The sequence below is a fragment of the Oryza sativa genome, chromosome 3 (genome assembly GCF_034140825.1).
Source record: "Oryza sativa Japonica Group chromosome 3, ASM3414082v1".
NCBI lineage: Eukaryota > Viridiplantae > Streptophyta > Magnoliopsida > Poales > Poaceae > Oryza > Oryza sativa.
Window position 1 is genome coordinate 32,857,728 of NC_089037.1, and position 23,366 is coordinate 32,881,093.

At 41.6% G+C, this 23,366-nt stretch overlaps 1 protein-coding gene across 6 annotated transcripts; it reads left to right on the forward strand.

The window, feature by feature from the left end:
* Positions 1-1,722: 1,722 nt before the first annotated feature.
* LOC4334256 (heterogeneous nuclear ribonucleoprotein 1) lies at positions 1,723-10,369 on the forward strand. Of its 6 annotated transcripts, none has more exons than XM_066308407.1 (3): positions 1,723-2,080; positions 3,022-3,673; positions 9,947-10,369. In XM_066308407.1, the coding sequence occupies exons 1-2, from the start codon at positions 1,850-1,852 to the stop codon at positions 3,664-3,666; spliced, it is 876 nt and encodes a 291-aa protein (XP_066164504.1). In that variant the 5' UTR covers positions 1,723-1,849; the 3' UTR covers positions 3,667-3,673; positions 9,947-10,369. The 6 variants fall into 6 exon arrangements, with proteins under 6 accessions (XP_066164504.1, XP_066164507.1, XP_015630344.1 ...); XM_066308410.1 differs by having other exon boundaries at positions 3,512-3,673; XM_015774858.2 differs by lacking the exon at positions 9,947-10,369 and adding an exon at positions 9,153-9,920 and having other exon boundaries at positions 3,512-3,673.
* Positions 10,370-23,366: the final 12,997 nt, after the last annotated feature.

Genomic DNA, 23,366 nt, shown 5'->3' on the forward strand with positions numbered 1-23,366 from the left:
TCATAGGCACCAAAGAAGTTCATGCATCTGAACAAACATTTTACATTTTGTTTACGTACTACTTCCTCCGTTTCACAATGTAAGACTTTCTAGCATTGTCTACATTCATTTAAATGTTAATAAATCTAAACACATACATATGTCTAGATTCATTAATATTTATATGTATGTGGCTGTGGGCAATGCTAGAAAGTCTTACATTGTGAAACGGATGGAATAGATTGATATTACGCACCCACAAATTCATGTAGGAGTACTTCTTACTAGATTGATACTACACAGGAAAACTTGTTCATGTGGTGCTTCGATCCGGTGGGTCCGTCAGTCAGCCGGTCATAAGGAGTACCGTTGTGCTAGTATGCGCATGCTTAGCTTTTTAAGCGCCATGTTTCTTCCAAGTTTCGTTATGTAAATAATTTTATCAACGAATAAAAAAATAAGTGTTTAATTAAAATTTTGAAAATTTGAGGTAGAATTTGTTTATTCAAATTTTAGTATAAACATTTTAAAAATTATGTTGAAATATTCAAATTTTGGTTGAAGTTTTCTAAATGTTCAATATAACGTTTTAATAACTGAGTTGAAAGTTTCAAATTTTCAGTAGAAAGTTTCAAAGCTTTTATTGTGAACCACCTAATAAGAGAAAAACGATTTTGCTATATCTCACTCGAAAGATTTTTTCTTATCTCTCACTCGATTTTCTCACTCAAATTTACAGTTCATTTTCTTGTAAGTTACAGTGTAATTTATGAAACTTACACTGTAACTTTTGTAAGTTACACTGTAATTTTTGAATCTTCGCATGTAAATTTTAAATTTTGTATTAGATTTGGTCTTTTTCTTGAGGATATGGTAATTTATTGTCTATTATGGTTTTTCTTAATTGCTTTTTGTATTTTATTATATATATCGGATTTTAATCTAAAGATTAAAAATCTGTGTGATACAATCATAAAAATCTTTCGAAAGATGTATAGGTACTCCCTATAAATCTTGCGACAGATTTCATGTTACATATCATTCGATTTTTGGACCGTTTGATTGCGTCAAGATTCGTGCTTACACGGGTGGGAAAATAAAATGTGCGTGTTCACGTGTAAGCGAGGAGTCGACCGCACGATCTCTTGTTGCCGAACAAAGGCCTTTAATTTTACCAACTGAGCAAGGAACCAATATTGATTTTGTATCTAAAGAACAGACTTACATACTACGTACAAATTAATTACAGTGTAATTATGTAATAATCACACTGTAACTACTAAAATTACAGTGTAACTATACTAAAATTATAATGTAACTATACTAAAAGTACATTGTAACTTTTTAATGCATATGTTGATGACATTTTTATTTTTTTATTAAACCTCTTTAGACTTATAACTGTCAGATTGGGTCCGTTGTTACGATTAAGCTAGCCCGTTTCCCTCTTCAACGTGGCGCACATCCATATGTTAAAAAATCCGAGTGAGATGAATGAAAAAATCATTCGAATGATTGCTAGACACTCCCGACCCAAAATGACTCCAGGCCCGCTTCGGTCGGCATGCGCACGTGGGCATCGGCGCTCCGAGTCCTACGAGGCCGGAGGTAGAAGAGACCCACAAGGGTACGAGCAAAATCTGAAGGAATCCAATCCACGAACGGCCCAGCAAGAGCCCACCATACTATCCAGCCCGTCTCATCTCCGCCGCTTAAAACCCCCGGCCGCCGGCGAAGCCCACCGCAAATATCGCAATTAGCCCTAACCCCCTTTCTTCCTTTTCTTCCTTCCTACGCACACGCACGCAGCCGAGAGCAACGGCAGCGGCAACGGGGGGCGGTCTCGCCGGAGGCGGTCACGGGGGGATCGATGCTGGAAGAGAGGAAGCTGTTCGTGGCGGGCCTCCCGCAGCAGACGCGGGAGGGCGACCTGCGGGGCCACTTCGCCCGGTACGGCGAGGTGGTGCACACCCGGGTGGTGCTCGACATGGCCAGCGGCAACAGCCGCGGCTTCGGCTTCGTGGAGTTCGCCGACGAGGCGGCGACGCTGAGGGCGCTCGCCGACGACGAGATGCCCAACCACGTCTTCCGTGGCCGCAAGGTGAGGCGACCCCTCCCCCCGCTCGATCGCCGGCTTGCCGCTGTCGAGATCGATGCTTGTTGATTACTGCTGATTAGTTCAACCTGTGCTTGTTTCGGGTTGAACCTGGCTTGCTGTGATCATCGGGCGGTGTCTATTGGATTAGTAGATTAAATGTGGCTAATTTCCGGTTGTATACCTGGGTTTACCATGATCATCGGGTGGTGGATTAGTATTAGGTTAGTAGATTACATTTGTTCGAATTGATGGGGTTAAGTGATAAGGAAGCTTGCGGAGATCTTAATGAAGGTTAATTAGTTGGAATATATGTGCACCCTTTAGAATTTAGAATTCATGTTACTCCTAACTGGTGAGGAGGTCCACAAGCACGTTTAGTCAATGTGAATCATTGTCAGCTTAGATAGGGATGAAACCCATATATATATATATATATATATATATATATATATATATATATATATATATATATATATATATATATATATATATATATATATATATATATATATATATATATATATATATATATATATGAAAATAAGCTTGATAGGTTACATCTGTGGAATCAAGGTTCTATACTTCTATTCTTATGTAGATATAGTAAAATACACTACTGAAATTAATGCATTCGGCAAAACTTGCAACCACAATGTAATTTACAAAGGAGTTAAGCTTGTCGTGATAATTTTGTTCTACCTAATTGGAAGTTTTGCCACCTCTTTGTAATTTACAAACGAGTTAAGCTTGTCGTGATAATTTTGTTCTACCTAACTGGAAATTCCCTTAGATATCTTCTGGGTGGTGTTTACTTTACATCTCACACCTTTACTCCTAAGCACATTGGAGTTATGATCTAGTTTTGTCATTATTTGAGTTTTATTTGTTTATATAATTATTTTTAGTATGTTTTTAATCAAACAACTTATTGATGCATTTGATAGGTTGATGTTAAGAGAGCCGAGCGTAGACATGATCATAAGCAAACCAGTCCATCTATTAAGAACCAAAACGACAGCGTGCAGAAAAATCAATTTATTTTTCAAAAGAAGGTCTTTGTTGGTGGTTTGCACGAAACTGTTACAGTGAAGGACCTCATAAGTTATTTTGAGAAATTTGGCACCATAACGGATGCTGTGGTCATGCGTAATAGAACTACAAATAGAGCAAGGGGATTTGGTTTCATATCTTTTGATTCACATGAAGCTGTGTGCAAGATACTACTAAATAGGTTCCATAATTTAAATGGAAGGGATGTCGAAGTTAAAATTGCCGTCCCAAAGAGTCCAACCTACTCAGAGGCAAAATATTATCACATGAGAATGGATATGAGTTTAAGTCCTATCACTTATTATGATGGAATGGTCCATGTCCATCCATACACACCATACACATTTGGCTGTGTTACACCTCTTGCTCACTTAACTCATTCAGGTTATGGTTATGGAGGACCTATTGATTATTCATGTTATGCTTATGGAGGACCAATTGGACATCAGCATGATCTTGTGGGTTCTTACTATTATGCTAAAGATTATAGCAAAACTACTCCTATCGACCTCGATACCACAGATACCACAAAGAAATGACTTGCTGGTGAGTGCTACTTATGTGGATTTAATTATTTTTATAATATATTTTAGTAGATCAATAGTCTCTTATATCTTTAAATTTTTACTTGATTTGCTACCATTTGTTTATAGTGTTTCAGATTTACTTCAAATATATATGCCCCATGTTTTTAGTTGTTGATTGTTGATTGAGTAACTAATGACTAATGGATGTGTCTTACCATGACATAGTTGACTTTTATTTTATGTTGTATATAATTTGGATTGTCTTTGTGGTTTGCTTTACTGGGCACCACAACTCTTTCGATATTTGCCTTTCATACAAATTGATATTATAAATTCAGATTAAAAAAATGATTTAACCATTTATTCAGTTATCCTCTTCCCACTCATTTTAAGTTATTACTCCATTACAAAATAAATGTTTATAGGAGACAATGTTCACAAACTCTCAAAAGTTTTACATTGAGGAAAGTTTTACTGTACAATCGATTTTTGTTTCCCCTATTACATATCCCTTAAGGTCTATTTATAGGTTTATAGGCAGGTTTACAACCTAGGGTTTAGTGTGCTAATAATTTTTATATATAATTGTTTCTCTGATAGGGACATATATATAACTAGCATCTTTTGGCTCATTAGGCTGGTTCATCGTCATTATTCGGCCACCACCATGCCGCCTACAGGGCCTTCCTCTTCTTTTTTTTTTGGCTTTCGTCTTACATTGTTAGGCTTTCACAACCTGGTGCTTTGCTCCCTTGTTTCGCCTAGCTCCGCGTCGCCTAGACTTCATACCGCGCCGCTTCGACAAGCTCACTTGTTATTATTTCACCTAGCCTCGTGTCATCTGGCCTTCGCCTTGCGCTGCTTCGCCAGGCTCATTAGTTGCTTCGGCATGCCAGTCAAAGGCCCTCATAGCATGCCTCCAACAATCTTTAAATATCAAAAATATTTGATTGAACAAAAGGATTTTAATTTGTCATTCTGTTATATAATATCATTTATGAAGGACACTATTTGATACATATAGGAAGTTGTCTGTAAATGGGTTGACACTTACCGCTACAGTTGGGTCCAAAGTTTAAGTAGATGCACACAACAAGCCTAATAAAACAATATAACTAACATACCATTATTGGATTCATGGTTTGAATGTGTAACATAAACTAATGATATTATTGTCGCGTACAACCACACAAACTTGTCCGGATTCATGGTTTGAATGTGTAACATAAACTAATGATATTTTTATCGCGTACAACCACACAAACTTGTCCGTATTCATTCAGTTGTGTTGTTTCTTAGTATAATGGTACTCCTTTTGTCCTGGTGTACTTTACTCTTACTTTCATTGCAAGGATTATTTATATATTTCCTTTATATGATGATTTTGTCGATAGTTTCATTGCTAAGATTTTATATATATATATATATATATATATATATATATATATATATATATATATATATATATATATATATATATATATATATATATATATATATATATATATATATATATATATATATATATATATATTTCCTTTATATGATAATTGTCGGTGATATGGGCCCGGGGGTATCAGGTTTAGAGGGAGGAGGCTGCCCCCCGATGCCACGTGGCCCTCCCCGGAGAGGAGTCAGACCCGAGGTGGCGTGGCGGCCACTCCTTCCCAAAGACTAGTCGGAGGAGGCTGCCCCCCGATGCACGTGGCCCTCCCCCGAGGGGGGGAGTCAGGCTCGAGGTAGGGCGGCGGCTACTCCTTCCCAGAGACTGGATGGAGGAGGCTGTCCCCCGATGCCACGTGGCCCTCCCCCGAGGGGGAGAGTCAGGCCCGAGGTAGGGTGGCGGCCACTCCTTCCCAGAGACTGTATGGAGGAGGCTGCCCCCCGATGCCACGTGGCCCTCCCCCGAGGGGAGTCAGGCCCGAGGTGGGGCGGCGGCCACTCCCTGGCCGAGACTAGAGGGAGAAGGCTGCTCCAGGCGTCACGTGGCCCTCCCCCTGAGAGGGGATCGGGCCCGAGGTCGGGCGGCGGCCGCCCCCTCTCGTGACTAGGGGTCGGGCTCCCCCGACCCCCTCTCTAGGTCACCATGTACGGTGGGTTAAGTGTCCGCCTCCAGGTGGCCACCTACCCGCATTTATGGCTGCCCGAGTAGTCGCGTCACGCCGCATTTAATGCGGTGTGCAATGCACTCAACCGGTCTGTGACCGGTCGAATGACCGATGGGACTAGGGTAGTGCGCCTGTGCGCTGCTCGTGTGTCAGGCAACGTGCAGCCTGACATGTCCCATCAAATAATGATGGTGAGAGGTTCTCATCCTCTTATCCTAGCCGGAGTCGGTCCTCCCGCTCTGGTCAAAGCAAGGCTCCCGTTTCCCGGTATAATAGGAGCCCAGAAGTCCTCACCTATTAAATGGTGACTGACGGGGGCACCCCCCGTGTCAGGCGGCAATATTTGACAGGCCTCATCATCAAGATGACGTGCGCTTGCTTCCCAGGTCAAAGAGACAAGACATGCATTTAATGCAAAGATTGTAATCCTTCTCCACTAAGTTATGTTTTTGGGCCCATGTGATAACCCCTTAAGATATAAAAGGAGGTCCAGACCTAGTAGGAGAGGGGAGGGTTGGAGCCCCTGATGATCAACACCTTCTACCCCAACAAGGAGATCTTGTAATTTCTCACAAGATCAGCTAAGCACAGGAGTAGGGTATTACGCTTCTCAGCTTGATTTCTTTCTTGTAGTGTGAGTTTTCAATAATACTTTAGTTTATAGTGTTACTCTCGGTCTCACAAAATAAACCTAGTGAACATATATTAGTACAAAAAAATCTGAATAAAAGGCTGTCTAGATTTGTCACACATAAAAAAGACAAACCATATCCAGGTTCATAGCGTCACGAACCTGGACACGCATATGTCCATATGTCTTGGACACGCATATGTCCATATGTCCAGTTTCGGGTTTTTTTAGTCATATGTCCAAGTTCATAGCTAGGATTGGGGTTTTCTTTTGAGTCATATGTCCAGGTTCGTAGCTAGGATTGGGGTTTTTTTGGAGTGTCCTGGTTCGTAGTTAGGATTGGGGGTTTTTCTTTTTTATTACGGTGGGGTAGTATATATAAGCATCCTCCCAAGAATGTGGGAAATGCTAGAATGACTTACATTGTGAAATGGTGGGAGTATGGTTGAAAATGTCATCAACCTGAACAGCCCCATAAACTTTTTTTAATCTAGTTACCACTCATGATACTAATTATATTCATAGTTTTTGTCTAATCCGTTTTTAAGTATGGAGTAGCTATATTTTAGAATGAGTGAGTATATAAGTCTAAGAGCAACTTAGTTAAAATGTAATGATTGTTTGGTTTTCTTTGAAAGATGACTTGTTTTGGTATGGAAAGAATATTACTTATTGCATCGGAGCATTTGTTTATTTAATCAGTCTTCAATGTGTTTGGTGTGCACAAGGTTGTGTGCGGTAAGATTTTCTACTACAATATTTCTTTTAGAAAAAAGACAGAAAGAAAAGATTGTTAGAATAGGTGTCGAATATACTAGTTCTATTTGGTTACAGTTGGACTTAAAGATGCAATAGGTGTTAGGGGGTGGGGTTAGAGTCGAACTCTATAACCCGGCATCTCTCTTAAATAAAGAGGTTGCACCACAATGTAATCATGGCGATTACAATGTAACGTAGATACGCAGGGAGATGATGGCGGCGAGGCCATAGACTCGTAGCGGCTAGGAGCTATTTTGGTTGGGGAGGAGTGCCCATAATCAAAGCCTATGGGATGTAGGCTTTGACTAAACCTCGTTAACAAATATAGTGTGTTCATGTGTCGTCATCTAGCATGTATTGGGTGATCAATGATTGAATCGATCGAGAAGGTTAGTCATCGTTCCGTTATATGGACTAAGGCCCTGTTTAGGTGGTGTTTGGGTGGTTTAGTCCCTCTCACCAAAAGACTTATATTTTGATGAGAGGGGCTAGAGGTGTGTTTAGTTCGCGCCAAAATTAAAAGTTTAGTTGAAATTGGAATGATATGATAGAAAAGTTGGAGGTTTTTGTGTGTAGGAAAGTTTTGATGTGATGGAAAAGTTGAAAGTTTGAAAAAAAAATTTGCAACTAAACACGGACTAAACTTTAGTCCCTCTCCCACCCAAACACCACCTTAGATCCCAACTTTTTTCTTTAAACTTTCAACTTTTCCATCACATTGAACTTTCCTACACACACAAATGGTGTGTTTAGTTCACACCAAAATTAAAAGTTTGGTTAAAATTAAAACAATGTGATGGAAAAGTTGAAAGTTTGTGTGTGTAGAAAAGTTTTGATGTGTTAGAAAAGTTGAAATTTTGAAGAAAAAAATTGGAACTAAACTCTACTCCCACTAGAAGGAGTAGAAGCCGTAGCAGCAACAACTAGGCTAGTGCTTTAGGCATGGCAAGGCCCACAGAAGCTATGGTGAGTGAGCTGACCCCTCGTGTCATTCCTTGTCCCTCTTCCGCCTATTACTACTAGCTCTTCGTCCTCATCAATGCGTGCTTGCATGGCCATGTCCATGGAACACGAGACGCCAGAAAGAAAGATGGAGTCGAATGCTCTCATCTCATCTCTCTCGCAAAGTCGTCTACTCGATCCTTTTCACATGCTCTTATTATACCCTAAAATTGATGTCGATATCGATGTGGTGAGATGATGGATGGATGGAGAAGACGGGCGAGTACGTGATGGATGGGCGATGCGCCATGGAATCGCCGATTTCGGGGCGCCGAACATTTTCCGTCCGGCCACCGATCCATCCATCGATTGATTTGAATCCGCGGTTTGGTTTTGCTGCTGCTCCGCCTGTCTTTGCTTTGCTTTCGCTTGGACAGGAGCTGGAAGCCTGGAACTGCTGTTGCTGTTGCTTGGTTTTGTTGGTTGCTTGCCGTCTCCATGCATTACTCCGTTTTGATGCCGGGGTAGATGAGGAGGAGTAGATATATTGATGGGGTCAACTGTGACTTTTTACAATGGTGGTCAGCAACTGCAATTGAGGTCTTGAATGCTGCCATATTGGGAGGAGTACTGAGAGATTTGGCCTGAGACCAAAGGGCCTGTTTTAGTTCCCAGAACAAAAATGTTTGCACACATACATTGAGTATTAGATATATGAAAAAAACTAATTATACAGAATACGTGTAAATTGCAAGACAAATCTTTTAAGACTAATTGCGCCGTGATTTGGTAATGTGTTCATACAGTAAATATTTGCTAATGACGAATTAATTAGGCTTAATAAATTCGTCTCGCAATTTCCTGGCAGAACCTGTAATTTGTTTTGTTATTAGAGTACGTTTAATACTTCAAATGTGTGTACGTATATCCGATGTGACAACCAAACCTAAAAATTTTCCCCAACTAAACAAGGCCTTAGTTTGCGAGACGAAAAGTTTTAACGTGTCACATCGGATATGAATTAACCTAATTTTCTCCTACTGGGGCATCCATCGAAGCGGCAGCGTCGGTCCTGGATGGGGCGGAGGTGATGGGTAGCGCCTTGTGAGGATGGTGCTCCGAGAAGACTGTGCGGTTGGTGCCAACGCCGACGCGGAACGGGGTGGTGAGTGCGAAGCCAGCAGCGGAACGGGGTGGTGGGTGCGAAGCCGTCAGCGTCCAACAGGAGCGAGGTGGAGCCGAGGAGTGTGAGGTTGCTCGTCCACGAGATGTGCTGGTAGGAGGCGCCGGTCCCTTATTTCCTCTGCCATCAGCACAACCCCCTACGGCGCCGGCTTGGAGATCGGGCGGAGGCTTCCCAAGACGATGACGCCTCTTGCTCCTTCCTTCCATGGCTTCGGTTGGGACGATACGAGACGGTAACGGACGAGGACGTAGGCAGTGGAGGCGGTGACCCGGCGGGCGGGAGGCCTCTCCGTCCACTGGCGGAAGAGGCGACGACACAGCGGGCAGATTCCGGTGGATCAGAGAGTATTCAGGGAAAGAGAGATAGGGGAAGAAGGCATGGGCCCCACTGATGGTAAGCCGGCTTTGGCTGGCCATGTTTGGTTAGTGAAGGAGGTTTGGCTAGGGAGATGGCTTGGCCATCTAGATTGTAAGTCTGTTGGAATCCATTTTTTATTTAAAATTGTTAAATTTTGATTTGGAGAGTAGGATAGCAACACTGCTGAAGATGCTTACTCCTATGTTTAATGAAGCAGAAACTAGTGGCGCTGTAAATGTCACTTCTCTCTTAAACTAGTCGCGCTGTAAATGGCATTTTTCTCTTCTTGGTTCTGGCTCTCTGCTGCAGGAGTAAACAAGCTGATTTGAATGAGAACTGTGCCTCTGACTCCCCAGCATTGCTCACCATGCAAACCAACCCAGTCTGCCGAATTCCTAAAGAGGAGAAATCAAAGATGCATCCCTGCCCTCCCGACCAAACTCTACTCATGTGTGGGCGATGCCTCACTGGTGACGAAGCAGTACATATAAACAGTATTTTGTCCTCCATGGACAATTTATTGGCAAAATTTCATGGCCAAGCAGGCAAGCACTGTGTGTCGTCTTGGTCTCTTAGAGACCATAATTCAGTCTGAGTTCCGGACAAAAAATATTCAGGTCGAAATTGATTGCTGTTACTATTGCTAGATTGCAACGCGGCTTAGTTTTGCCTTTCCTTTTTCTCCATCTTTGAATAATCAATTATTCATATTTGAACGTACGCGCCATTTTTTTCTTATCTTAGATCAAAGTTGAATTACTCTGATCAGAGTTCAGCTCGTACAATGTACTTTCACTTCAAGTTTATAAAGCATCTTCAGATTAGTTTTTATTAAATTCACCATTAAATATATTAAATTTTCTAGTATATTTGTTTAGTGTTAAAAATATTACTGCATTTTGTCAACTTGATCAAACTCTAAAAAAAAACTTAGAGTAAACCTAAAATAACTTATGGGGCTCGCGATGAGGACATCACTCCTTGATACTAGGTGAAACCCCGCGCATTGCTGCGGGAATTTAGTATGAAGATATACATCGAAACATTATGTGAATTATGTTGGATGATAATTTAACATGTTTGTATTTGAAAAGCTCTTAAATTATAAAAACTATAAAGATATAGCATGTTTGCATGATGTTTAAATGTGATGATTGTTAGTGGATGATGATGTGACATCTTGTTAATTAGTGAATGATGATGTGGCATCTTGTTAGTGGATGATGATGTGGCATCTTTGCATATTAAGCTTAAGGAGTTAGTGGGGTATAACTTTATAGTAAGATAGGATACGCGTGAGGGGAAGTGAGAAGCACTTAGAGAGAGGCTTGAGACAGAGGTATAATTCATATCAAGTTCGAGGACACCTCGGAATCCAAGAGTAGCACACACTAAAATTGACACCTAGAACTCATTCGGACTCGGTTTTTTACGTTCTATATATGTATGAAAAGGTAACGAGATCGCCTTTCCAATGGGTCTGGTCTCATATCAAAACTCCTATTGAGTATCAGGAATCATCAAAACAAAAGAGCGTCCATAATCTTTTCAGATGATGTGTTAGCATCTTTAGGCCCGTGTACCATATTGGAGTTTGTTCGGGGGTCCTAGGTTGATCCTAGAACTTAATCATTTAGTAGTTGTCATTGGATTAGGGTTGAGTTTTATTTAGATTATTCCGTCGTTGCAGTTTCACCACTTAGTTCAGTTTGTGCAACCCCAACTTGTGAGCTTCATTGTATATTTGCAATATATTCAGATTGCTTCTTATACTCTCTTGTTTGTGTTCTTGATTCGCTTGCTGGAGATAGACTTCTCCACGAGGTTAACCGCGTTTTGGCACGGTTGATAACCAACGGAGCAATTGTGTAGTGAATGATAATGGTTCGATCGTTCTGGTCGGAGCCTTTGGATCATCAACATCGAGTCTACACAATTGATTTATCCTTACCTATCGGAAGATTGGAACCTGGTTCCTCATCAGCTCGTTCAAACTGTTATCAAAATCATCCATACCAAATTTTTAATATGGCCAAATTAATTTTGGCAAGGCAACAAACTGAACAAGATTTTAACATCGCAACATCGCCAATCCCTACCAACATTTGATAGTTTCAGAAAAACTTCTACTCACAAAATTATACCAAATTTTGGTAAGATATCAAATCAAGCATTACCTTTTTACATATTGATCTTGTAAAAAAAAACTGGCATTGCCAAATTTTAACTTTACCAACAAATTGTAAGTTTTTTTTTCTTTTTTTGCAATATACTTCAAAGTAATCAACAAGCCCATAGTATAAAACGAGGGGAGCGCTCTGTATTTATAGCTCATTTGGAACGCACGATTCTTAACATAGGAACGGGAAAAAAGAAACGTAAGATTGAAAGTGTCATGTCACCTTAAATCCTATGAATTAAAGAAACACGAGAAATTAACTGCAAGAATAACCGTTTGGATTGAGAAAAAAAATGTAGAAATCATAAGAGAAATACACATATATAGATGATTTTCCTAAGAGGTTAAATCTCATGTTAAAATCCCTAAAATTTCCTATTTTTGAGCCAATTCAAATAAAGGACCACACGATTTTTTTGTCCGTAGGAGTAGATCCCTAAAACAAAAAACTTTTTCCAAAGAAGTCCGGCATGTAGGAACTAGCTATATCATTCCAACGTACTAATCTTCTAGTATATATCCGTATTCTCCTAGTAGGCACCTTGTCTCATAGTAGCACTCTCTTTTCTTTCTTTCTAATCTTGTTGCCAACTTGAGGCACTCGACTGATCTAGTACTACCAGACTACCTCTCCACAAGAGGCCAGGCCAGGACAAACTATGCACACATAGAAACGACGCCGGTGTGCATTGCATGCAGCTGTTTCGCTTGCTGCAGAGGCATGAAGAAAAAGCAAGACAGAATGAGAAAAAAGGCAAAGCAAAAAAGGCACAGAGAGAGAGAACACAGGTTGCACAGCACAATGGGGAGCAAAGTGGCCTATTTTCAGCCTTGCACACTGCACCCCTCTCTCTGATGAGAGAGATGATGATCGATCGATCAGCCATGGCTGGCCATCTCTACTGCTCCCCTTGGCTTTAATCGGCCATGGCCATGGCAGCTGGGTGGGGAATGTGGAGGCATGCATCACGAGTACCTGTGCCCCCACACACGCACGAGACCCAACCGTTTCCAGCGGCGCCGCGGCAGCAGCAGCCAGCAGGAGGTGTATCTCTCTCATCGCTGCAGGAATTAGGGCTCCTAGGCATGTACATTTCGGTGTAAAATCTCCATCAATGGCTCTCTCTCCTTCTCAGAAGTTCAGATACCAGCATTGCAAGTTTTTCAACCACCTACTGTTCATTGGTCTCAGGCAGTCAAAAGCTATAGTATCTGTCTACTTCGTACAAGGATAGCATAAAATTAAATCACAGTAGTAGAATGTTTAATTAGCGATGCAGATAATATCCTTTGGGTATGAGTGACGGTGATGATGACGAACTGCAGCAAAGTAGGAGTATCTCCCTTGGCGTACGAGACGCTAGCTGAATGATTGATACATCACGTACCAATCTCCATCGGTTTCATACTCTCATCATGTACTGGTGTGTGCATGTTCTGACAGACTACGTACAAAAAAAAAACGTGAAATACCACACAGCATCTCAAGCTGATTCTGTATTCTGTAGTAGTACGTACCATCTCTGCAGGCGGCTCGTGTAAGAGCATCTCCAGCAGGGACACTAAATATAGCCCCTAAACAGATTTTGGGTGTTAGAGGCTAAAAAACTCAATCCAGCAGAGCCCCTATCAAGGATCCTAAATTAGGTAGGCACCCAAATAACCTTTCCTAGCCCCCAGTCTCAGGGGCTCTACTGCACAGCCCCCATCCACAGTTAGAAAAGCGCGGGAGCCGCCCGACGTGGTCTTGGTCCGCCGGCACCTCCCCTGCCCAGGGCTCATCCCCGGCTGGTGCGGCTCCTCCCTGCCTACCGTGTCATCCCTCAGGTGCATTCCTCTACCCGACGCTCCTTCCCGGCCGACGCGTCTGCTGTACCTGGAGTCTCCTCTAGCCTGCACCCTCTGCCTAAACTCGATGAAAAACATGGCCCAGTGGCCGAGTCATGCGATGGCGTCGAGGCACTGGATGATTCAAGTGTTGTTGCAGGCTGCGAAATTGAGAAAGTAGTAGCAGGGTAGCACTAGCAGTTACGATTGTGGGACTTAGAAGAATGGGGAAAGTGATACATGCGATGTGCTATGCAGCTTTTTTGTTGCTTTGCTTGGTTGTTGCTTCGTGAGAGAAGTAGCTGGTCTATTGGTGGATGAGAAGACGGGAAAAATCAACACATGTGAGAAAATGCATGGAAGCGCCACAGCAGCATAAGCTCGTTTTACCCGAGCTATGAATACATGCTACTAGGATTTGTATTTCCATTTTATTTTTTTTAAAAGAATCGAATTTGAATTGTGAATTTAAATATGGTTGGATTATTATGGTTTTATACTAGGAGTAGCGTAGAGTATAGAACTATAGATTTGTACTTTAAAGTATATGTTAAAATAGAAGATGAAATGAAATAAGGGGCGAGAAAAGAGACTGCTGTTAGAGTTAAAGGTATTTTTTAGGTACTTAGAAAATAGGGGAAGCTCCCATTAAATGATGCTCTAACACTGCTCCAGTTTGCTCGTACAGTACGTACTAAGTTAAACTACAGTGACGACCAAAAGTAAAAAAAAAATGGAATCTGCAATGGCCTACGGAGTACTATACTAACCCCCACAAAATTCTCATATGAAACAAACAAAAACTCCAGCAGCTTCACGCCAACGAACCAGACCAGAGACCCCCCAAAGTGAACAAAAAATCACAACTTTTCAACCTGAATCTGCCGCAAGTCGCCATTGGTTGGCATGCAGATTCAAACTTCAGCGATGGCGTCGGCAAACGGCATCATCGCCTACGCATGTAAATCTACCGAGAAAAATGGAACAAAATGTCGATCGCCTAGCTAGCTACTACGTGGACGCATGGACCACGAACTGTCACCAACCATGGCGCCATTTGCAGGGACGATCAGCTAGAAAGAAACAAAGATAAAGCCTGAGATGTGAGCCAAAGTTACCAGTTTGCATGCCAATTAAGGACAATGAGTTTGTAGATAAGGACCATGCAGGCTGCTGCAGGCAGAAGCTAGCAGGGCGCCTGCCGATGATGATGCAGATTCAGAATTTCAGATGTGTGTGGCATGTATCCTACTCCCTCCGTCCCATAATATAAGAGATTTTGAGTTTTTGTTTATATTGTTTGACCACTCTTCTTATTTAAAAAATTTGTGCAAATATAAAAAATAAAAAGTTGTGCTTAAAATACTTTGAATAATAAAGTAAGTCACACAAAAATAAATAATAATTCCATTTTTTTTAATAAGATGAGTGGTCAAACAGTACAAGCAAAAACTCAAAATCCTATATTATGGTACGGAGGGAGTAGCAAATTCCAAATGCGATTAATTATCGATTCGATTCGATCGGATCGTGCTATAGTAGGTGTCTCTGCATCCTCCGTTCTGAAGGTGTGTTCAGAGAATGGGAGCAGCACATGCGCGAGGACATGGACGCACCTTCAGATGGCGACCCCTCAGTGCAGGCAAGCAGCTAGCTATAGTGCAGATGCAGGGAAAGGTGAGGATGAGTATGCATGTGTCATGTGTGTGTTACATTTGTAGCTGTGTAAATGAGAGCACTGTGTTAGTGGCATTAGGGGTTGTTTTGTTATGGCAGGCAGGAGGGGCAGGAGGGAGCTAAAGTTGCTTTTAATGAAACAATTCAATGTGTGTACTGTACCACATGTGGGGGCATGGCTCATTTGCAGGTTTATAGGAGTATAACTAAACTGATGGGAGCAGAAGAAGTTTTAGGAGTAAATTCCCTCTGTACCCTGAAAACTCACTCAATCCCTTTTATGTCACTAAAATTTATCCGATCCCTTCTATACCCCTGAAATTTTAACTTGATCCCTTTCATGCTCCTACCATTATATTTTCTTTCATTTCACTATTACCCCTGAAAACTCACTCAATCCCTTTTATGTCCCTAAATTTACCCGATCCCTTCTATACACCTGAAATTTTTAACTTGATCCCTTTCATGCTCCTACCATTATATTTTCCTTCATTTCACTATTACGTTTGGTTGCAAATGTCTTTTTTTTTTGCCCTTGATGCTTTATATTTGAATATAAGCTGAAAAAATGATTGAAAATTTTGTTTGAGTGCATAGTATGTGCATTTTATGAAACTAATGAGACTAAATATTTAGTGCAGAAAATTTTGACATAAATTTTGAAAATAAAATAAATGAAATAAATTAAAACTTTTATTTAAAATTTTAATAGGACAATAGATTTTTTTATCGGGAGCATTCATAAAAAAAATTATCGTGAGCATTGGTAGTCCTATCTTTATAGGAATGCTTCTCTTTTTTATGACTTTTTTATAAAAAAATAAATATATATTTTATTATTTCATTACCTAAAAATAAATTTTGTGATAAATAATGCATCGCACGACAAACTCATAACTATAATAGTCTCATGCGACAAACTTTTACATTTTTAATAATGTAATTAATAAATTTCTATGTTCATCCAAAGGGTAAAATAGTTATTTTTATAGAAATTAGACGGTCAACTGACAGCATGGGTATGGAAGGAATCAAAATCAAATTTTAGGGTATACAAGGAAGTAAGCAAAATTCAGGGGCATAGAAGGGATTAGCTAAAAATTCAGGGGTATACAAGAGATTTTCTCAAGTTTTATTGGGTTTGTAGGGAAAGAGAATGATATCATTCCAGCATTTTAACTTAAAGGAAAATACCTCCGAAAAAGACCGAACTGCCCCCACCTCTCCTACTCTACCGCCCTTCCTCCTCCCAAAATTAACCAACCTATAAAACCGGATAAAAATACTAAACCCTATAAAATCATTATTTGTATTCTTTTTAGATTCGGTTGTAACACCCTAGTATAGCACTAACATATAGAAAAACCTATTCCTTGCCCCTCCTTCCAATCACACGTCGCAGCAAATGCTCCTACGGCCCTAACTCCTCATGCACCACATCGCTCCTCACACTGGTGAGGGGTGCCAACAACCGCTCCTTGGCTGCCAACATTTAAAATAAGGAGAGCGTCATCGCACTCCTTCCCGCGCTCTTCGTGCTACTCTCAACTCCCACGAGATTCCCCATACCGCCATTGTTAGTGATCTAGGAGCCAGGACCCCCAAAGCATACAACGTGCACCATGAAGTTGCCATGTATCCGCTCATCTGGCTCATCACTCATGCCAATGATCAATTCAGGGGCAACACGTGGCCTCTCCTAGGTCGAGAAGGCTAGGATAGAATCCTTGGGGAACCCAAAGGTCAAATCCAAGACGGAAGTTGAATAACATGTCTAAGTGGCCTCGGGTCCTTAACTTGTCCCCATTTAAATGGGATGGTTATCCACCACAGAGGTGAGGGCATGGAAGACAGGGCAACGATTGTTGTAGCCGTTGCTCATCACCTCACCCATGTCGGGCCTGATATGGGCGTGGGAAACCAGAGGATCGTGGTTGACTACTCCTCCCTTCCTCGAGACACACACCTTTGACTACCTCTTGCGAGGCAATGGTCGGCAGGCCCCATGCCCAGCGAGGCATGGTGAACCCTATTCACCATTGTAGATTAAGCAAGCATGCATGGCAATGCTATGACCACGCCCCACTCAAAGATGCCCCGAGGCCCCAGTGGATTGGGTGGGTCAACGTAGCAAGATCTAGCTCGCCATACCTCATCCGCAGTGTGCCCTGTTAAGGCCCGCCCCGAAGCTAGCGATGGGGGCGAGAAAAGGAGTTGCTGATAAAACGTACCATACTCAAATGTTGATACGAATAAAACCTTACATCGAATTTTGACCGTATGGTATCCCCTAGAGATGTTATAAGGGAAGAGTTGGGACCAAGAGAGATGGGGTCGGATCCTAGTGACTAAGGAGGGACTTCAACACATTTAGTAAAGTTCTTAAGTAACCCGGAAGAGAAAGGAAGAGAAACTACTAATCCGAGTAGTCGATAAACTTGTAAGATCTTTCAAGGACAAATAGAGAAATCACCACAACAATAGGAGTAGGGTATTACACCTTCGGGTGACCCAAACTTGTACATATCTTTGTGTTTATCCATTCTAGAGTGATAGAGGGGCCCAAGCCCCTTACTTTGATGCGACTAGCTCCTTGGCTGAACTCAGAAAAGGCAGTCCCACCGGATCCCCGCTTTTGGGTTCCACAATCCGACGGTCGTCCTCCTTATCTCTAATGGCTCCCTCCACCTGATACTGTACCATTGACCGCTACTTTGGAAACAACCGCTTGAGATGCCCCCGTTGCCCACATTGCCCTCCTCTATTCCTTCGTCTTCAACGTCTCATCGCCTCCACCTCCCCTCCTCCCTCCTTCATCGTCGAGTCTCCACCGCCCACCGCTAGGCTGATGTCACCCCGGTCTCCGTCTAATTGCAAGGGATCCCCCCCCACCCTCGCCACCCCTCCTAACCCACTCTTACCCCTACCCCACACCTGGACACTAAATTGTCTGAGCTTGATGGAGTTGGAGAACGAGGTCATAGCACATGAATTGTGGAGTAGATCCCAAGGACAAGAATTCATAGTATTTTGCATAGGTTTTCCGCCTAATGCCATTTAGCAAATCTGTTTAATTTAATCAATGCGATTGATATCTTTCTATAGTTAGTTCCTATTACATGTGTGGCTGTAAATCGATTTTTCACATGCAGTTCTCTTTGTATACTCTTATGTAAAAATTGATTGTCATATGCGGTTGTAAAATTGCCTGTAAAGTTGAATGTATTTTCACATACCCTTTAGTTATAGAGATGAACTATCGCCTACGAAAATCTGTTTTGACCGCGTGCGAAAACGATTTTCATAGTAATGTCTGCATGCATTTGTGGCTAGTAAACTTGTTGAAGTTTAATCATGGAGCCAAACCTGTTGCTGTTCAAACTACTACTGGCTGGTCTCTCGTTCAAACCTGTGCTGGTTGACATGGAAAAAAAAAGAGACAACAAAGCAAACGTAATGCAAGGAGGAAGAGAGAGAGATGGGAAAGAAAAATTCCAACAGCTGTTTTGCAGTCATGTATAGTTCCTATCTTAGGCCCCCCCCTTCTCAGTACTTCCCTTTAGGCAGCTTGTACCCTCCCCCTGCTTTCTGGTTCCAGTCTACAGCTCCCTCCCCATCATCTCATTCTCTCTCTAGCGCATACAAATCTACCTTAGATTTTGTTTGGATCTAGTGCGCCCATGCACATGCATCCACTCGTGAAGAGACAATGAAAAACCACAGCCCCAGCCGGCCCAGGGCCAGTGCCACAGCCACAGCCACCTTCAATTGCAAGCATTGCAGCTGCAGCTGCAACAACAGCAGCAGCAGCAGCAGCAGCTATACCACTGTGCTTTTCAGAAGCAGCAGTAGTAGTCTACTGCTACGGCCACAGCCATGCACATCACTAGCTACATCACTCACTCAACTCAAACACAGGCTGATACTGTACCAGCTGCTAGAGTTGCATTGCCAACGGATCGACCGGATGATGGATGCGTGGACAGATTGGAGCACTGGCATATGGATGGATGGATCGGTCTACCGGTCGCTGGGTGGTTGGAGGCATCGATCTCGATCGCCCGCGGTCGCCGTGCGTGTGTCAGGCCATATATGGGAACGCATGCAACCGTTGGGCAGTAGAGGCCAAGGGGAGACGACGACGACGACGACGAAGACTGAGGGAGCTGCTGATCGATCGCCGGTAGCTCCAGCTGAGCTGCATAGTAGTCGCCTGTGAGCTCGGTCTGGCTAGCTGCTGCTGCGTACTAGCTTGGCTGAAGTAGCTATGGCTGATCAGCAGCAGCAGCTAGCTGGGTGTGGCTACACTCTGGTCATCTGGTGCCATGTTATCTATTCTCGTGATCCACTGATCCCCCTGTGTATGTGTATATTCTAGTGCTTGTTAACTTGTAGCTTCTCCTGCTTGTTGGCTTCTTGTGATCGATCTTGTGCTAGCGCTCTGACCTTTCTCCAGTTTGAGCTTGTACTGCTTGCTGCATCTTCATCAGCACGACTTTTTTTTTCTTCATCAATTATATGCATGCATGGAACCATCAAATTTATATACCCCACCATGGTTAGGTTTTGTTATAACTAAACTCTACTACGGACCTGTTTAAATCCCACCCTAAAATTTTACATACTATTACATCAAACATTTAAATACATGCATAAAGTATTAAATGTACATTTAAAAAAATAACTAATTGCACAGATTGCGACTAATTTGCGAGACGGATCTTTTAAGCCTAATTGCTACATGATTTGACAATGTGGTGCTGTAGTAAACATTTGCTAATGACGGATTAATTAGGCTTAATAAATTCGTCTCGCGGTTTACTGACGGATTCTGTAATTAGTTTTTTATTAGTGCTCAAACACCCCATGCGACACTCTATAATATCTGATGTGATACGCCAAAACTTTACACCCCTAGGGCCATGTTTAGATTCCAACTTTTTTCTTCAAACTTCTAACTTTTCCGTCACATCGAACTTTCCTACACACACAAACTTCCAACTTTTCCGTCATATCGTTCCAATTTCTTCAAATTTTCAATTTTGGCGTGGAACTAAATACAACCGATGTACTCCCTCTGTTTCAGGTTATAATTTGTTTTGACTTTGGTTAAAGTCAAACTGCTTCAAGTTTTATTAAGTTTATAGACAAATATAGTAATAATTACAATACCAAATTAGTTTCATCAAATCAATAATTGAATATATTTTCATAATAAATTTGTCTTGAGCTAAAAATGTTACTACTTTTTTCTACAAACTTGATCAAACTTAAAGCAGTTTAACTTTGACCAAAGTTAAAATAACTTATAATCTAAAACAGATTGAGTAATATTCAGAGGTGAATGCTACTCCTGACATAATAGGAGTACTTACTCCGTCTCAAAATGTAGCTATGTTATATAGGATGTGTTATTACCTAGTACTACAAATCTGGATAAGAGGTAGTATATATCTCTCCTGACATAATAGGAGTACTCCATTCATCCCAAAAAAACTCAACCTAGTATTAGATGGACATTTTCTAATACAACAAATTTAGACAGAAGTCTAGAAAATATCACATTCAATATTAGGAAGGTTTTTTTGGAAGGAGTGAGTATAGGTGAAGCTTCACCCCTGTTCGTTCTAAAACGTGCCCACGTTAAGATATCGCGAAGCAAAGACGACATTACGACTTGTCACTTTTCATGCGCCGCTAGCTAGCTGGAGTATAGCCTAATCCCAAGTTCCAAGCCGTGCGAGAGAGATTGACAAACAATTTGACATGACTCGGATTATTGGCTTGCGTGCGCTAGCTGGTTGCATGAAATTGACCAGGGCGGTATATATGACACGTGTGTGTCACGTAAGTTAGCTGGCTTGATGATCGGCCACAGGTAGAGCAATTCCAGCTGTATATGCAGAAGTAGATGCATATATGCATGGTTGGTTGGTGCCACGAAAAGATGTCGTTGTTGGTTAGTAATTCGGCAGATGGTTCGCACGCGTGTACTGAATTCGTCTGAGAAAAGAATGAATGCTGCAAAAATTGCTCCGCAAAAGCGAGACAAGATAAGGCCTTCAGTGAGAAAAGGCACGTAGTATAGTGCAGTAGTATACTATCAGTTCTAGCTAATCGATCCCCGGTAAAACTAAACGTGCCTAATAATTAGTAGAGCTAGCTGAACTATAACCTAGTACCGTACTATAAGGACTCCCTTCATGCTAAAATATTTGACACCATTAATTTTTTTTTAAAATGTTTGACCGTTCGTTTTATTTAAAAAAATTTAAGTAATTATTAATTATTTTTCTATAATTTGATTTATTGTTAAATATACTTTTATGTATACATATAGTTTTACATATTTCACAAAAGTTTTTCTGAATAAGACGAACGGTCAGACATGTTTTAAAAAGTCAACGGCGTCAAACATTTAGGGAAGGAGGGAGTAGTAAACATTTACGTAGCTCTGTTAATAATACCTCAAAGGCTGTTTGTACAGGTGATGTGTCTGAAAATAGCTCTGACTAGAAAAATTGTCGCATGGTACCCATTTATTTGAAAGAAAAATATATAATTTTTTATTCTGTATAGGAACAATAAATTTTTATATAGGAAATTTTTCTATATGATTTTTGAACTAAAGGATTATTGAAAACTATTAAATCCTATCAAATTTCTAAGGAATACCCAAATTTTACATAAGTTTTGGAGCATTTTTAACATGTAAGTCTCTCATGACCTTATCTCTCTCATCCTATGTAATCAACTTCATGTAATCTGAATACCTGATGTGACATTGGCTACTATAGATACAACCGTCGTTCACATCAAGATCAAGCCGTACAAGTTCTGCAATCCAGTTCGGCCACCTGCTACAGTCTCGACTTCAAACGGCCGCCAAATATGCATGCGAGCTCCATTTTGGGTCTATGAGTACTTGATGGAAAGCTCTCGGAGTCATCTTTCCAATGGATCCAGCTTCATCGCCAAATTCCATCCCAGTCGGCCGAAATCACAAAAAAAAAAGTGTTGCGTCACCTATAATGGGCCTATGGGCTTGTAACTTCGTCTGGGACCCCGGCCCAAGTGGGGCCCATGTGGGGTGCGCCCCAAGCTGGTGGAGCACGACCCTAGGCACCCCTAGGTCGTCCTTCCACCCCTATATATAGCTAATTACCCCTTCAGGGTTTCTCGAGTTTTGATTAATTGTAAGTTTAGCCATTGCTACTTCGCTTGCAGCGCGCGTGTCGGCTAGACCGTCCGTCTGCTTGTTCGGACCCCACTTTATCGTGTATCAATTTATCTTTGTGCGTCTTGTCTATCTAGCAATTCAGTTGCTTTATATCTTGTTCTTGCTTGTTCTCGATTGCTTGCAGGAATAAGGTTAATATACACCGGCAAGATCAATAACCCACGGAGAGGTGTATCGATCGCTAAGGCGCAACGCAACGTCTTGTACGGTTGTAGTCGGATCGTCAACGTTTCTCCCAAATCGTAGTTATCATCAACTCACCGAAAGATCGGGCCAAACAACTGCCTTGAGTGTCGAGTGGAACTCAGGGTCTATCAGGTGGTATCAGAGCTTTCGTTGCTCGGTGAGTTCTTATCTACCCATAACCAGAAAATAGCCATAAAAAAAAGAATTGAATCCTTTACCTAGCCATACTTGTGCCATTGCATTGTTCTTTTCAGTTTTGCTTTGTTGAATTTTGTGTTGCATCGTCACGTCGTGTTGCTGGTCTTAGCGTCTAGTTCGTTTAGAGTTTCGAGTTCTGGTCACGTTTTGTACCACAGTCGTCGCTGGCCCCGTGTCTCAGTTGTCGTCAGGACCTACGAAAACGGAATCGGCTCGCTGCCACGGTTCTATTTTCGTAGTTTTCAGAAGTTTCTGTCGGTTAGTTTTTGAGTTCTTGAGTTGCATAGCTTCTGTTCGGTGCTGTGTCGTGATGGTGTGTCGTGATGGTGCACCTGTGATGTTGCGTGTGAGGAAGAAGGAAGGAGGATATTAGATTAGATCAGTTTTTGGTAGTAGATTGGATCGGTTTCAATTTGAACCGG

Coding starts and splice junctions, on each gene's coding strand:
- LOC4334256 (XM_066308407.1), top strand. CDS start 1,850: ATGCTGGAAGAGAGGAAGCTGTTCGTGGCGGGCCTCCCGCAGCAGACG. Junction 2,081..3,021: donor ACGTCTTCCGTGGCCGCAAG/GTGAGGCGACCC, acceptor TGCATTTGATAG/GTTGATGTTAAGAGAGCCGA.